We start from the raw sequence: 15,568 nt of genomic DNA, 5'->3' as shown, positions 1-15,568 counted from the left end.
CATCAGTTAGACCACAGAATAGATCTGATGGGACTTTAGGATGAGAGTTATTTGGCTTGAAAAATTAAATCGTTAGTGTTTTAGCCACATGAAATGAGGAGGACACTCATCTTGAGTCCTTGAACGAACAGATCAACACATTTCTTAAGCCTAACAGCCTTGACAGTGAGATCCAGATCAAGGACACCAAGCCTGTGTTGCTGCTGAATATAATTTCAGAGTTTAACTTCAAGATTGAGTCAGTACTTCTCAACTGAGAACCGTTTCGGCCATTCCCCACCCCCCTGACATTTGCCATGTCTGAAGACATATCTGGTTCTCACAACCTTGCAGGGGAGTCCACCTTGTAGGAGAAGGCAGGGATGTTTTGAAATAGCCAACAGTACACAGGAGACAATCCCCCAACATAGAACTGTCAGCCCCTCCCCCCACACACACACCAAAAAAAAAAATCAGTGGAGCTGAATGAGGCTCAGAAACTGGATGAAAGAATCCCTCAGGTCCCTTTTCAGCTCGGATTCTGAGGTTTCATGAAACTAGATAATGTATGTGAAAGAATTGTATAAAATGCAATCGATTTAAGCTAGGTAGAAATCATCGCTGCTGCTGCTGCTGCTGCTGCTGCTGCTGGCTGCTTTGGTTTCCTTTCTGGCACCTGTCCACCATAAGCCTTTCTTCTCCCTGCCAGATCCCTTAGAGGCTTAGGTCAACAGAGCCAAGATAAGGAAGGAAAGTAGAACTTGTGGGTTTTCTTTTTTCTTTTTTTTCTTTCAGCATTGCCCCATCCACCTGTTGAGAAAAACTGTAAGTGTGTAATTCTTTTTTTTTTTTTTTTTTGTGGTTGTGGGGCTTGAACTCTGGGCCTGGGCACTGTCCCTCAGCTCTTCAGCTCAAGGCGAGCGCTCTACCACTTGAGCTACAGCGCCACTTCCGGTTTTCTGGTGGTTTATTGGAGATAGGAGTCTCACGGTCTCTCCTGCCCGGGCTGGCTTTGAACGGAGATCCTCAGATCTCAGCCTCCTGAGTAGCTAGGATTACAGGCATGAGCCACCAGCGCCCCACAAGTGTGTAATTCTTATGTAAAGGGAACAAGAAAACAAGTCTGGGTGTGCAGCCGCATAGCCACGGAGCATTCCCTCCCCTCCCCCACCCACCATCCCCCCCTTTCTTACAGGTGGCCATGCCTCTGGGAACCCACAGCCAAGTTACCTCGTCTTCAGGGGTGCGTTGATAGAAATGCCTGGGAACATCAAGCCTCTTGTCTTGGTGTCTGTTTATCAAACACTATCATTGAAGGATGGCCTTTGCCATCCCCAAATCTGTTCAGGTGTCAGCACCCTTAAATCCCACCGTGAATGAAGCCACGCTCCCCTCATGCAGGGCTGCCAGAGGGGGCCTCAGAATGGCACAGGGCAGCCTGCTCTTCTATCACCTGGAAAAGAAAGTTCTTGGAGAGGGCTCTCAGTGACCCAAGTTGACACCTGTCAACTAGCTTAAGATTGAGAGGAAAAACCGTTTGGGGTGCTCTTTGGCTTCTTTTTAAGGGCCCAAAGGTAAATCTTCACCCTCCATTTTGAGTGGGACTCTTGTTCACCTTTGCCAGGTGGAGCTAACATAAGTGACCTGGAGCCAGAAGCTGCTGGCGCAATGTGTTCACCGCTGTTTGCTCAAGTGCTGGTGTTGACTTGGCACTGGGCAAAAAAGATAAATATGTAGGGCAAGGCCACATCTCGGAGACTTTATGCAGAAGTCGATCTTTTCTTTGCTGATTTCTTTCCCCCTCTGATCTGTAGCAACATCATCCTTCATCAAAGGGTGTCTCTGAGACCATGAGGTTATACTCTCTCTCTCCCTCCCTTCCTCCCTCCCTCCCTCCCCCCTCTCTCTCTCTGTCTCTCCCCCTCCCTCCCTCCCCCCCCCTCTTAATTTTGTTGGTCATGGGATTGAATTTAGTTCCAAGATAGAGTCAGTCTAGTAATTCTCAATAGAGAGCAAGAGTGAAGTGTAAAACTCAGACACTTCCTCAGAGCACTGGACCGTTTGAGCCATAGTACTACTTCTAGCCAGCTTTTTTTTTTTTTGATAGTTAATTGGAGATTAAAGTCTCATGGGATTTCGTGCCCAGGTTGACTTTGAACTAGGAGCCTCAGATCTCAACCTCGTGCATGCGTAGCAAGGATCACAGGCATGAGTTTTCACTGCCTGGCATTGTTTGTTTGATGAGGTTTTTTTCTGTTTATTGTTGTTGATGTGAATGCTGAACATATTTCCAAGTATAGCAGAATTTTTTGCCCTCTAAACTTTTCCACTTCAGTTAATGAACCTAAGGAACGATACTGTGAACCATGCTAATTGAAATCCTTAATGATTTCTTCTTTAAGCTTACTTTGAAAGAAGTTTTATTTCAGCCCAACAAGTGCAAATGTGACTTAAACAAAAACAAAATTTCTAGTTCCTAGGCCAGAGTAATCATACCTTAATTTGGAAATGTATTTTCTCTGGCAAACCAAGGGGCTGATTTGCTTCTGCACTATCAGTATGCTTCGTTTGAAGGGGAGTGGGAGGGGAATTATGTTGGTACTAGGGTCTTGAACTCAGAATCTCATGCTGCCCCTTAGCCTTTTCCAGGTTGGAGTTCTTCCTTTGAGCCTCAGCTCACCTTCAGCTTCTTGCTAGTGAATTAGAGGTAAGATTCTCATGAAATTTTCTGCCCAGGCTGGCTTCGAACTGGCAATCTCAGATCTCAGCCTCCTGAGTAGCTAGGATTACAAGCATGAGCCACTGGCACCTGGCTCAGCATGTGCATTTAGTGTATCATCCTTCTATGAAAAGGGATGCGTTTTAGGGCATGTAAAGTGGGGGGGGGGGACAAAGGGAGGCCCTGCCCCCTCTGGGTATTTGTCATCTATGTGGCTGATTGGACCTCTGCTTCCAGAGTGGCAAGACTCTTTGGGTTCTTTCTGGGCCAGCCCAAAGTGCCATAGCCAACGCCTAAGCAGGCTTACACATGAGCCACATGGCCAGTCGAGAATGACAGGGCAGGCAGTTTACCTACAAAGAATGGAATCTGGACACAGATGGGCTGGTGTCTTCCAGAACCAGCAGGCTGCGCTTCTCACACTGACTGGATTGGAGTTGGCTGGGGTCACCTTTTGCCTGTTTTCCTGTAAATACAAGAGCCCTTCTACACAGGGGTCAGATTCTTGTCTCCAGCTCAGTACCTTTGTGGTTTTCTTCTTTTAAGTTTCAAATTTCTTTGGCTCACATGCCTTATCATTTGTAAACTTTGGCCTTAGAAGCCTGACAGAGAGCAGAGTACTCTACCTGATGCCACTTAGTAAATACGAGCTGCAGACCCTGTGGTAAAGGGGAGAGTATTGAGATGCAAGGTTAGGTGGTTTCCCCCAACAACCACAGTACTTTACTTGAGTGGAGGATCCAAGATTTGAACCCAGGGCTCTTTGATTCTAGAGAATATGCCTTTTTTGCTCAACATCTTGTAAAACCTGAGTTAGACTAGCCAGTCCACTTAAAAGTTGTCCCATGCCAAATGGATAACACAAGAGAATTCTGTGCTATTTATCAAGATATTTTAATTTTATTTACTATCATTTCAACTCCTGAAGTCTATTTACTATCAAAGGTACACACACAGCTATTCAAGCAAGAATCTCATCAACTTTCAACACTTAATACTTGTCAAAAATCCTCAAACACCTCACCCCTATCTTATGCATATTATTATCCTCTTGCTTTCCTAATCACTTTCCTAAAGACAGCTATCTAGGCTGGTTTCTGGTACCTTTTCACTGGATTTCATTGTAGCATTTTTATACCTATATATAATGTACTTGGATCATTCGCACACACCTCCATTACTTTCCCCTGTTCCCCTTCCTTCTTATCTCTTTCCTTTACCCAACAAGCCTCTCTCTTCTACTTTCATGTCTTTGTTTTTGTTACTGTGCTGGTCGGTCCTGCAGCTTGAACTGCAATCCCTGAGCTTTTGTGCTGAGGGCTGGCACTCTACCACTTGAGCCACAGCTCCATTTCTGACATTTTGCTGGCTCATTGGAGATAAAGAGTCACAGACTTTCAAGCCCTACAAATCTTAGGGGATGGGCACATGGTTTAGGTGGTGGAGTGCTTACCAAGAAAACATAGGGCATTCATTTCTCTTGTAGCTCTAAAATTTGTAACATGGGAATATAAAAGATACCTAAACACAAACCAAATCCCTATAGCCAAAGCCGATGAAAGTGTGTTATAACGTTCAGACCATCACTAAAGTTTGCAGTAAAAAACTCAGTCCTCAGCTTCCTCATGCCAAAGGAAAAGGGGAATACGGGATCAGCAAGGTGGTTTGTTTATTCCAAATAATGAAAGCATGGAGACAAAAGGCTTTTTTTTTGGCTCACAGATGTAATAACTAAGCAGTCATTGTTTTGAAACTTTTAGAGATACTTATGTTATTGACACCAACAGATTTCAGACTAAATGCAAACAATTTCATTTGCAACTTTTGTGATGGAATTGGGAAATGACCATTTCTGGCCAGGTGCCGGTAGCTCAGACCTGTCATCCTAGCTACTCAGGAGACTGAGATCTGAAGAACAAGGTTCAAAGTCAGCCTGGGAATCAAAAGTCCATGAGACTCTTATCTCCCATTAACAGCAAAAAGCCAGAAGTAGAACTGTGGCTCAAGTGGTAGAGCACTAGCACTGAGTAAAAAAGCCAATGCCTTCACCTCAAACCCCAGTACTGGCAGGTACACACACACACACACACACACACACACACACACAAGAATGATGTTCTAGGATCTCCTTAAATGATAACACTTTCTCCCATCATTAAAAGTGATAAAGAAAAATGAATGAATCCTTCTAATAATGAAAAGCAGCAGGAAGTAACTTTACTATAATTATCCTGAAGTAGTTGTACAAAAGGGGTTCAGTTCAACATGTCAATTTATGAGGATGCTATGTGTTAATCAGTGTCACCCCTTCCATCCGTCTCCCTTATCTGTCCCAACCAGGAAGTAGATTTGTAAGAAGCCAGATTCTGTAGTATACCCTACTTCACAAACTAGAGGCAAGACAGAATTAGCAATTTTTTGTGTTTTTTTTTGTTTTTAATAAAGTCCATAAAATAAAACAGAGGACAACCCTATATTCCATTTCTTAGTCGCACTGGCCCTATTTCAAATGCTCAGTTGTCACCTGGGAGTGACAGCTTCTCCAGGATCGGTCACAGGGGCTTGTATCGCATGGCGCAAGGCTGAAAAAAGGACATGGAGTCTGGTGAAACAGTACTTTAAATCAAGTCCTCCTACAAGCTGAAACTGGCAGGGCAACCAACTCGCTGTCTCTGAGTCTGTTTCCCGTGGGCAGAGTGAGACTGGTGCCATGTACCATGACAAGGTGAAGAAGAAGAAATGAGAGAATGCAGGGCACAGATCTCTGGATCAATGCTGTGTGTCATTCAGCATGGGGTCAAACTGGCTCTTTGTGGATTGATTGCAAATCCATCAATAGTTCCGTACCAGGATTTTTTTTTTTTGCCTTAATAAGGCCATAAAAATGTTGCTACAGCCAGGTGCCAGTGGCTCATACCTGTAATGCTAGCTACTCAGGAGGTTAACATCTGAGAATCTCAGTTCAATGCCAGCTAGGGCAGACAAATCTGAGACTCTTATCTCCATTTAACCAGCAAAAAGGCCAAAAATGGAGCGGTGACTCATGTTATATGCTGCAAAAACAGATTGTCCTAAACAATGACAGCTTACAAAAGGCTGTTGGGGAATTAATCGAATAGAAGTACTGTGATTATGGGGTGTGTATACACACACACACACACACACACACACACTTCGTCCAAGTCACTTAGGTTATTTTGTTTTGTTTTGCAGGTCCTAAGGCTTCCACTCAGAGCCTGGGCCCTGTCTCTGAGCTTTTTTTTTTTGCTCAAGGCTAGCGCTCTACCACCTGAGCCATTGCTCCACTCCTGGCTTTTGGGAGGGTAGTTCATTGGCGAACAAGAGTCTCATGCATTTTCCTGCCGGGGCTGGCTTTGAACCACGATCCTCAGACCTCAGCCTCCTGAGTAGCTAGCTTTACAGGTGTGAGCAGGCAACTCACGTCGGGGTTTTTCCTGCACAACTTGAGACCACTTCGGGGCTGCTGCGTTGGCAGATCGGCCTTGGATCTTATTTCTCATCCCCCATCCCAGCGTCCCCTTCCTTCCCAAACGCGAGTCCTTGGAGAATGTGAGTAGATACAGAAGGTGAGCCAGGTTGGGAGGGAGGCCCGAGCTCACGCGCCCTCGCCCCTCTCTCTGTCCCTCCTCTCCCCAGCCGCGCCAGCCGTGGATGCCTCTGACATCATGACCGCCGAGGATTCCACCGCAGCCATGAGCAGCGACCCGGGAGCGGCCCCGGCCGCAGTCAGCTCCGCCAAGGTGCCGGAGGGCGTGGCGGGCGCGCCCAACGAGGCGGCCCTGCTGGCGCTGATGGAGCGCACGGGCTACAGCCTGGTGCAGGAGAACGGGCAGCGCAAGTACGGGGGTCCCCCGCCGGGCTGGGAGGGCGCGCACCCCCAGCGGGGCTGCGAGGTCTTCGTGGGCAAGATCCCCCGCGACGTGTACGAGGACGAGCTGGTGCCGGTGTTCGAGTCGGTGGGGCGCATCTACGAGCTGCGGCTGATGATGGACTTCGACGGCAAGAACCGCGGCTACGCCTTCGTCATGTACTGCCACAAGCACGAGGCCAAGCGCGCCGTGCGCGAGCTCAACAACTACGAGATCCGGCCGGGCCGCCTGCTGGGCGTGTGCTGCAGCGTGGACAACTGCCGCCTCTTCATCGGCGGCATCCCCAAGATGAAGAAGCGCGAGGAGATCCTGGAGGAGATCGCCAAGGTCACGGAGGGCGTGCTGGACGTGATCGTCTACGCCAGCGCGGCCGACAAGATGAAGAACCGCGGCTTCGCCTTCGTGGAGTACGAGAGCCACCGCGCCGCCGCCATGGCGCGCCGCAAGCTCATGCCCGGCCGCATCCAGCTGTGGGGGCACCAGATCGCCGTGGACTGGGCCGAGCCCGAGATCGACGTGGACGAGGACGTCATGGAGACCGTGAAGATCCTCTACGTGCGCAACCTCATGATCGAGACCACCGAGGACACCATCAAGAAGAGCTTCGGCCAGTTCAACCCGGGCTGCGTGGAGCGCGTCAAGAAGATCCGCGACTACGCCTTCGTGCACTTCGCCAGCCGCGAGGACGCCGTGCACGCCATGAACAGCCTCAATGGCACCGAGCTGGAGGGCTCCTGCCTCGAGGTCACGCTGGCCAAGCCCGTGGACAAGGAGCAGTACTCTCGCTATCAGAAGGCGGCCAAGGGCGGCGGCGGCACGGTGGAGGCCGCGGCCGCCGCGCAGCAGCCCCCGGGCTACGTGTACTCCTGCGACCCCTACACGCTGGCCTACTACGGGTACCCCTACAACGCGCTCATCGGGCCCAACAGGGACTACTTCGTGAAAGGTTAGTGGGGACCCTTCTGGGCGGGTCTCCCTGGGGAGGGGGGTGCAGCAGGGAGCCTGGCTGTGGGTTCCTGAGTTTTCCTTACCCCACTCAGGCGGGCTTGCTTGAGTTCTGAGCTCTCCTTGTTGGTTCAGATGAGTCACTTTTGTAGCATGGAAGGAAATGCAGATTTAAAAGAAGGCGTGTGTGTGTGTGTGAGAGAGAGTGCATGTGTGTGTGCATACGTGCACGCGCCGGGGCTTGAACTCAGGGCCTGCCCACAGTCTCTGAGCTTTTGTGCTAGCTCTCTACCACTTGAGCCACAACTCTACTTCCAGGTTTATTTGTGGGGGTTTTTTGGTGATTAATTAGAGTCTCACAAACTTTCCTGCCCAGGCTGACTTCAAACCATGATCCTCAGATCTCAGCCTCCTGAGTAGCTAGGATTACAGGCATGAGCCACCAGCGCCTGGCTGAAATGCAGGAGTTTCTGGAGTAAGCAGCAGAGTAAAAGGTCTGCATTCTCCCTTGGCAAGGCCTACCTCATCTGGAGCAGATGCCCGTCTCATGGAACTTAGCTTCACACTTCTTTCTGAAGTTAACTCTTTAAGTCGTCATTGCTTACAGTCATTGATGAGGATATAATGAAATCAAGCCGCATGCTGGAAACAGATAACCCAGGGGTTATCTAGGCTCTGCTCTCTCATTAACTGATTCTGTGACCTTCATTAATGTCCCTAGGCCTGTTTTCTCAAGCATAAAATGAGGATGGTAGACTAGCAGGTCCTTTTCAGGTCTAATTTTTACATTCTGAATTCCAGGAACTCACCTTGTGAGTTAGTGGCTTGTTCTAAGTAGAGAGTGCTAATGTAGGCTGAAATAGAATGTTTGAAGCATCTTCAGCAATCATTAACGATGTAAGGTATAACCACCTGCCACTCAGACACAGGACGAATGAACTGTGTCCCCCATTCCCCCATACCCCGCCTTTCCAACCTGTCTCTTGCTCATCATCTTTTTGTGTTGTTACTATAAGCAGGCAGCATAAGAGGCCGGGGGCGAGGTGCAGCTGGCAACAGAGCCCCAGGGCCCAGGGGCTCCTACCTTGGGGGATACTCTGCTGGCCGTGGCATTTATAGCCGATATCACGAAGGGAAAGGAAAGCAGCAAGAAAAAGGATATGAACTTGTGCCGAATCTGGAAATCTCTGCCGTCAATCCAGTTGCCATTAAGCCTGGTGCAGGTCAGTATGAACCAGAGCAAGAATGAGTCATTTGATCCAATCGTCAACTTCAAGCCTTCCCACTTTCCCCTTCCACCCCTTCACCCCCTGATCTTTTCTGTCTACATGCATTTGAGTTTCTCTCTTGATTGGTAGCCAGGCAGGCAAAAAGAAGGTGGTCTCCTGGGCTTTCTTCCCTGGAATTTGGGGGCTAGGCTAGGTCTCACCATGTTCAAGTCCACCTGGAAGACTCTTGATCTTGTCTAAAACCCATCAGCACTCAGGCATGTTTCTTGCTCTTAACCATCAGGCCAGTTATTTTCCTGTTTTTCTTCTTTGTTTTTCCTTTGGCAGTAGTGGGGTTGAAGCAGGGCGTTGGGCATGCTCTGCCACTGAGCGGTAGCCATAGCCTTGCCCCTTCCATTAGAAACCAGAGGGTACTGCTGAATTACCAGTTGGGAGAATTGTTGAGAAGTAGAAATTTCCCCCTTAAAAGCAAACAGCTCCCTTTGTCCTCTGTTACCATCTGAGCAAACAAGAACACTTGGGGACAAGGCAGCAACTTTTTGCAGCTACTGGATTCTAATTCCCAGAATTCACTCCCTCTTTTGCTAAATCAGTAGATTTTAGAGTCATTCCTTCACATCTCAGATCATTTGAAACAGACCTTGAACTTGGCTTTCACTTCTAGGTTAAAAACCTGTTTGCCATTGTTAGCAACCTTTAACGTGTGTCGGGCATTCTGATCTCAACCTGCAAGATACTCAACTCCATCCTGTGAGTTGAGCACTCACTTGCTATGAGAGCAGGCAAACTTCTGAACACAAGGGAAATTCAGTCTCTGTGTTGTTAACTGGACTGATGCTTTTCCTGGCCTCACTGAGTATATGTTAAAAAGTGCTGAGACTTATTTTGATATACTTCCATGGAGGAGGAGGAGTGTACAGTTTCCTCTAGATCAAATAGAATCGTGTGTGTGTGTGTGTGTGTGTGTGTGTGTGTGTGTGTGTGTGTGTGTGTGTGTGTGTATTTGGGACATGGGTTCACTTTGGCCTTGCAAAACTCAAAATAAAATTCCCAGTGAAACAGCCATTTGAAGATACCCACTGGTAATCAGTGATTTTTTTTTTTTAATCCTACCATCTCTGCAGTTAAGTGACTCCTTGTACTAGATTGCCTTTTTTTTTTTTTGGTCCGGTTTTTGGGGCCTGAACTCTGGGCCTGGGCGCTGTCCCTCAGCTCTTCAGCTCAAGGCTAGCGCTCTACCACTTGAGACACAGCGCCTCTTCCGGCTTTTTTCTTTTTGCTTATGTGGTGCTGAGGAATCGAACCCAGGGCCTCAACAGTCTTTAGCTGTGTGGAGTCATGTCATCCTAGTATAGACTCTTGTGGGTTGGCAGCCAGAACAGCACAGTTACTCAGTGCAGCTCCTGTGGCTCAAGCTTAGAACCTTCTCTGGACCCCAGTCCCATGCTTCTATTTCTGATCATCCAGAAAATTCGAGCTTTGTATTTAGCTTTGTATTTTAGGAGAGGCAGTAGGATAGCAGCAAAGTATCCAAGCACAAGACCAGTGGAAAATTTGGTAGGACGGACATGTGAAATATTGCTTGTTATGTGTGTGTGTGTGTGTGTGTGTGTGTGCATGCACGCGGGCACACATGCATGTGCGGGCTTGCACTTTCACTTGGTAATTTCACTCAAGGTTGGTGCTCTACCACTTGAGCCAGTACCAGGTCAATTTTTTTGTCAGTTATGAGCCTTAAAACTTGGGGCCTAGACGCTTTCCCTGAGCTCTTCTGTTCAGTGCTAGCTAGCGTTCTATTACTTGGAGCCCCAGCACCACTTCCAGTTTTCTGGTGGTTAACTGGAGATAAGAGGCTCACAGACTTCCCATTCTGGCTGGCTTTGAACCACGATCTTCAAATCTCAGCTTCCTATCAGTTAGTATTATAGGTGTGAGCCACCAGCCCTCAGCCCAGATTGATATTTTTTATTGAATGACCATACTATTGTTGAACTTATGTTCATTTTCCTCCTTCCCTCTGATCAAGTCAATCTTTAATAGAATGAGTATACCTGCAGGTGGAGAAAACAATTAATGAAAGAATTCTTTATGCATACATTTTATACTCTTTTTGTCCATGGTGGTATTTATTTAGTTTTCTTTTCGTTTTTCTGTTGGTACTTAGGGGCTTGAACTCAGGACCTTTAGCTTCTTTGTTCTAGGCTGGCACTACACCAATTGAACCACAGCTTCATTTTTGGCTTTTTTTCTGTTTTGGTGGTTAATCTTTCCTGGCTGGTTTCACTTGGCTCCTCAGATCTCAACCCCCTGAATAGATGTACATTGACATTCAGTAATGGTGTCTGTTCAGATCACTGCAGGAAATCATTCCTTTGGACTTAACTCACAGGAATTATTTGAGTCAACAGGTCCCACGGAGACACCAGTCCCTTCCCCGCTTCACTGCTGAGTGGATAGTAGAAAATTACAGAATGTTTCCATTTTTATTACATTTTGTTTTCTGCCATTGAATTAATAAGTTGAATTATGAAGTATGTTGGACTTCAGTGGGCGAGGTGAGACAGAAAGAATGGACAGACTCTCCTTCCCCCGTGTCTGGCCAGGCCACTGGGCACAGGTCTTCTTAGTCTACTTCCTCAGTCAGAGACCCTCTGTTCCTTCATAGGACATCAAGAATAGTATTGTTGCCGGGTGCCGGTGGCTCATGCTTGTAATGCTAGCTGTTTAGGAGACTGAGATCTGAGGATCACAGTTCAAAGCCAGCATGGGTAGGAAAGTCCATGAGACTCTTATCTCCAATAAACCACTAGAAAACTGGAAGTGGTGCTGTGGCTCAAGCGGTAGAGTGCTCGCCTTGAGCTGAAGAGTTCAGGGACAGCGCCCAGGCCCAGAGTTCAAGCCCCATGACTGACAAAAAGAATAGGATTGTTGAAGGGGTGACACAGATCAAGATGTATTGTATTTGCTTTGGTAACTCTCCCTTGTACAACTAATTTAGATAGATAGATAGATAGATAGATAGATAGATAGATAGATAGATAGATAGATAGATAGATTCAAAGGAGATGTTGCTATAGAAATAGCAGAAGACATTGGAGGGAAAGCTAGCTGACCTATGGGGAAACTCCATGTGCAGGTGCAGGACTGGTTCAGACTGGCACAGCCTTAGTTAGCATGGAGAGGCCCTTGATTGTAAACCTTGGATTTTAAAATACTGCAGAGCCTCCCTGATGATCGGAAGCTAAGGACATGTTTTCTGTATTGCTTCTCTTGCAGTGGCCATTCCTGCCATCGGAGCCCAGTATTCCATGTTTCAGGCAGCCTCCGCCCCGAAAATGATAGAAGATGGCAAAATCCATACCATGGAGCATATGATCAGCCCCATTGCAGTGCAGCCAGACCCAGCTAGTGCTGCTGCCGCCGCCGCTGCCGCTGCCGCCGCCGCTGCAGTCATTCCTGCCGTCTCCACCCCACCACCTTTCCAGGTACAGTGGAGCCGCTCTTTATTGCAAGATTCAGCACTGTGTGCCTAACTGTCAACATTATGAGATTGGGTAGTTGGTGTGTGTGTGTGTAAAGAATATATTCAATATGTGTATGTAATGTAGCGTATGTGTGTAAAGAACTTGCACAGATACTGATCCATGCACGTTTACAAAATCTGCCCTCTTTCCACCAGCCATATCTCACACTGTTCCTCTCTCTCCCTAAACCAATCCCTCCTTCACTCCCTCCTTTCACCACTAATTGACTTAGAGTATAACAATACTCATGTCCTCTCTCCTGTACAATCTCCCTTCCACTATCCTAGCAACGCCTTCCCGTCAGTTCTTCTTAGCTCCATTCCTCTGTGGCATGTGGCTGCCATGACACTGTGTGTTGGAAGGAAGCGCAGCCAGCATGAAGGCTGCGGAGAGTGCTACATGTATTTAAGTCTGTCACAAGGAATCCTCTTGCCCAAGGTCTCTCTAGGAAGTCTGGACTCAGAGCCCTGAACATGTCCATTCAGGAGCTGGGCTGGGGTTCTAGAATGAGTACTTTGTCTCAGAGCCTCGCTGGTTCTGGGTCAGAGCCAGGCTGTGTCACTACAAGAAAGTGCCGCTTCCTGTTCCTGCCTCCTGGGAACCCAGCGTCGACTACATTCTTCACAAAGAGCTTATCCAGCCATCCACATGTCATTCAATACTCATTTTATTTTTATGCCGATCCGAGGGCCTGAACTCGGGGCCTGGGTGCTGTCGCTGAGCTGCTTTTTGCTCAAGGCTAGGTCTCTACCACTTGGGCCATAGCTCCATTTCCAGCTATGTTTTTTTATTAAGTACTCTATGACTGAGAACCTCTTAAAGCACACATCAGAAATAAACAAGTCACGCTTTACAAGGACAACTGAGTTTAGTTACTACTTGTAGACAATGTATATATTCATAACAACTTCTGGACATCATGCAACTCAAGTAATTTCCTATATTTTTTATTCACATAATTGTACCTTTTATAGGCTGTCTTGTGATATTTTAATAGATATGCATAATTCTTCTCTATAAATAAACTCATGATATTTGTCTTGAGTATATCATCCCAGTTCCAGTCGGGTCCAAATCTCAGACCCATTAATCACACTCAGCTTCCAGACTATTCCTGGCTCATATCTGCCTGCTATAGATGGCATCATGGAAGCCGTCATTTGTGGTCTCTGTGGATGAATTTGATCAAAGTATAGTCATTGTCAGTTGATCATGAGAAAATTTGTACCTCCTCCAGTGCTTTCTGCACAATGTCTGGAACAGCTGACTTTTTAACAAGTGGGGTCTTAGTAGTCTCTAAACTCTAAGTACCCCTAACTCATCTGAGTACTTGAACTTGATTTCCCTGGCCTGCTAGCCTTCAGCCTCTTCTGAATCCTCTGCCAAATTGCAGCAAAGAAAGGAACATTCCAATGTCACTGGCTGACAAGAAAGCAAGAGGAAGGAAGGAAGGAAAAGAGAGGAATAAGGAAGGAAGGAAAAAGAAAAGGAAGGAAGGTACTTTTCTTTTTTCTTTTACTTCCTTTTAGTATTTTGGTATTTTTATTTGGCAGTACTGGAGAGTAAGCTCAAGGCCTTGTACTTGATAGGTATGATTCTACTTGAGTTATGCTGCTAGCCCTGTCTTTTTTTTCCAATTGTGGAGCTTGACTCTCTCGGCCTGGGCACTGTCCCTCAGCTCTTCAGCTCAAAGCGAGCACTATACCACTTGAGCCACCACGTCACTTCCCGATTTCTGGTGGTTAATTAGAGATAAAGAGTCTCACAAGTCATTCCTGCCTGGGCTGGCTTTGAACCACAATCCTCAGATCTCAGCCTCCTGAGTAGCTGAGTACAAGTGTGAGCCATTGGCACCCAGCTAGCCCTGTCTTACTTAGTTTTTCAGATAGAGGCTGAATCTTTTGCCCAAGCTGGCCTCGGACCTCAATCCTTCTGCCTGCTCCTCCTAAGTACCTAGGATTTTAGGCCTACGTCACTACGTCTGGCCTAAAAAGAACACCTTTCTAAGCCTCACTGGTCACTGACTCCCCAGAGTGATCTGAAGCGCCTGCCTCCCTGGGGCACACCTCACCCTCCTCTGCCTTGCAGGTGCTCAGGGATCCTGTTTAACCATTTCATCTCCAGAATTTCACAGAGCCTTTGCAAACAGTGAGGAAATATTTGCCAATGTGAGCTTAGCCATTTTGCGAAACGATGTTCCCATGTGTTCTTAATCTTCACAACAATGGGATGCAAGTAGCACAGTGATCACCATTGCCTTTGACAAGAAGAAAACTTCAGCCCTTCCCCTCCCCAAACCCCACCTTGCATCTCATCCTAAGAGTATTATGTGGCTTAAGTCACATTTCCTCACCAGGACCCTGGCCTTCCACATGTGTTCTGCAAAGGGAATGCGTGCGCTTAGGAATTGGATGTCTGCACATTGCACGTTGCCACCCAGCAAGCCTCAGTGCCATCTTTCCTTGTAACACCCTGGCCATTAGCAAACACACATTGATCTTGTTTACTGGCAAATGGGACTACAGGAAGCTGGGCTGGCCAGTTGGTATTGCCACATAGCTGAGTCATGAACTGCCCTCATTTTTGTAAATCTCTTCCTGGTACTACGCTCTTGCTAAGTCGATCTCAAAGTGTTTCTCAGTGGTAGAATGATTGCTTAGCACACACAAAGGCCTGAGGTTTGTTACACAGCACAATCACACACGCACACATGCGCACACACACACATACATATATCCACATACATACTTGATTTGCTTAATTCTTTGATCCTATGCATGTTATATATTGCCAGTACATAGCTCAGGACAGACTCCTCATCTGTTATTCTCAGTATGTGCTGGTCTCTAGCAGTAATGCACAGAGTGGTACACGTAGCCCTTGTTTGGTGTTTATGACCCTTAAGGTCATGTGTCCAGGTTAAGCCACCTGTATCGGGACATGTCAAAGTCTTGTTTCTTCTGACTCAATTCTGTCCCTTCCCATCCCTGAGCTATGAGCCATGATGTACTCAACCTGGTATTGGATGAGTGGTCTCCATTCAGGGCTTGAGCCAGAAAGGCATGTGGCCATCTAAGAGCTGTCACCTCTTCCTTGAGGCATCTGTTATACAGCATGTGCCCGCATTTTGGGAAAAGGTCCTTGTGTCTGGCTGGGACACCATCCTCTCCCTAGTCTGAGACATTCATTGTCCAATGGGTTGGAGGTGAGGTCATACTGGGACAAGACTTAAAAGCCCTGTCGTTCTGTTCATGCTCACATCACTGAGCACATCTGCACCTC

The 15,568-nt window shown here is 47.2% G+C and overlaps 1 protein-coding gene across 7 annotated transcripts in view; it reads left to right on the top strand.

Moving 5' to 3' along the window:
- Rbm47 (RNA binding motif protein 47) overlaps positions 1–15,568 on the top strand; it is a 130,311-nt gene that overhangs the window by 109,855 nt on the left and 4,888 nt on the right. For 6 of the 7 annotated variants that reach the window (XM_013009041.1, XM_013009039.1, XM_013009038.1 and 3 more), the window contains 3 exons: positions 6,356–7,534; positions 8,550–8,756; positions 12,039–12,247. In XM_013009041.1, coding sequence (XP_012864495.1) covers positions 6,385–7,534; positions 8,550–8,756; positions 12,039–12,247 — 1,566 coding nt within the window. In that variant the 5' untranslated portion in view covers positions 6,356–6,384. The remainder of the gene's footprint in view (positions 1–6,355; positions 7,535–8,549; positions 8,757–12,038; positions 12,248–15,568) is intronic. The other variant, XM_013009037.1, reaches the window with a different exon arrangement.

Source organism: Dipodomys ordii, unplaced genomic scaffold, assembly GCF_000151885.1.
Source record: "Dipodomys ordii isolate 6190 unplaced genomic scaffold, Dord_2.0 Scaffold8, whole genome shotgun sequence".
NCBI lineage: Eukaryota > Metazoa > Chordata > Mammalia > Rodentia > Heteromyidae > Dipodomys > Dipodomys ordii.
The sequence above is the reverse complement of the archived record's forward strand: the minus strand, read 5'-3'. Positions and strand labels throughout refer to the sequence as shown.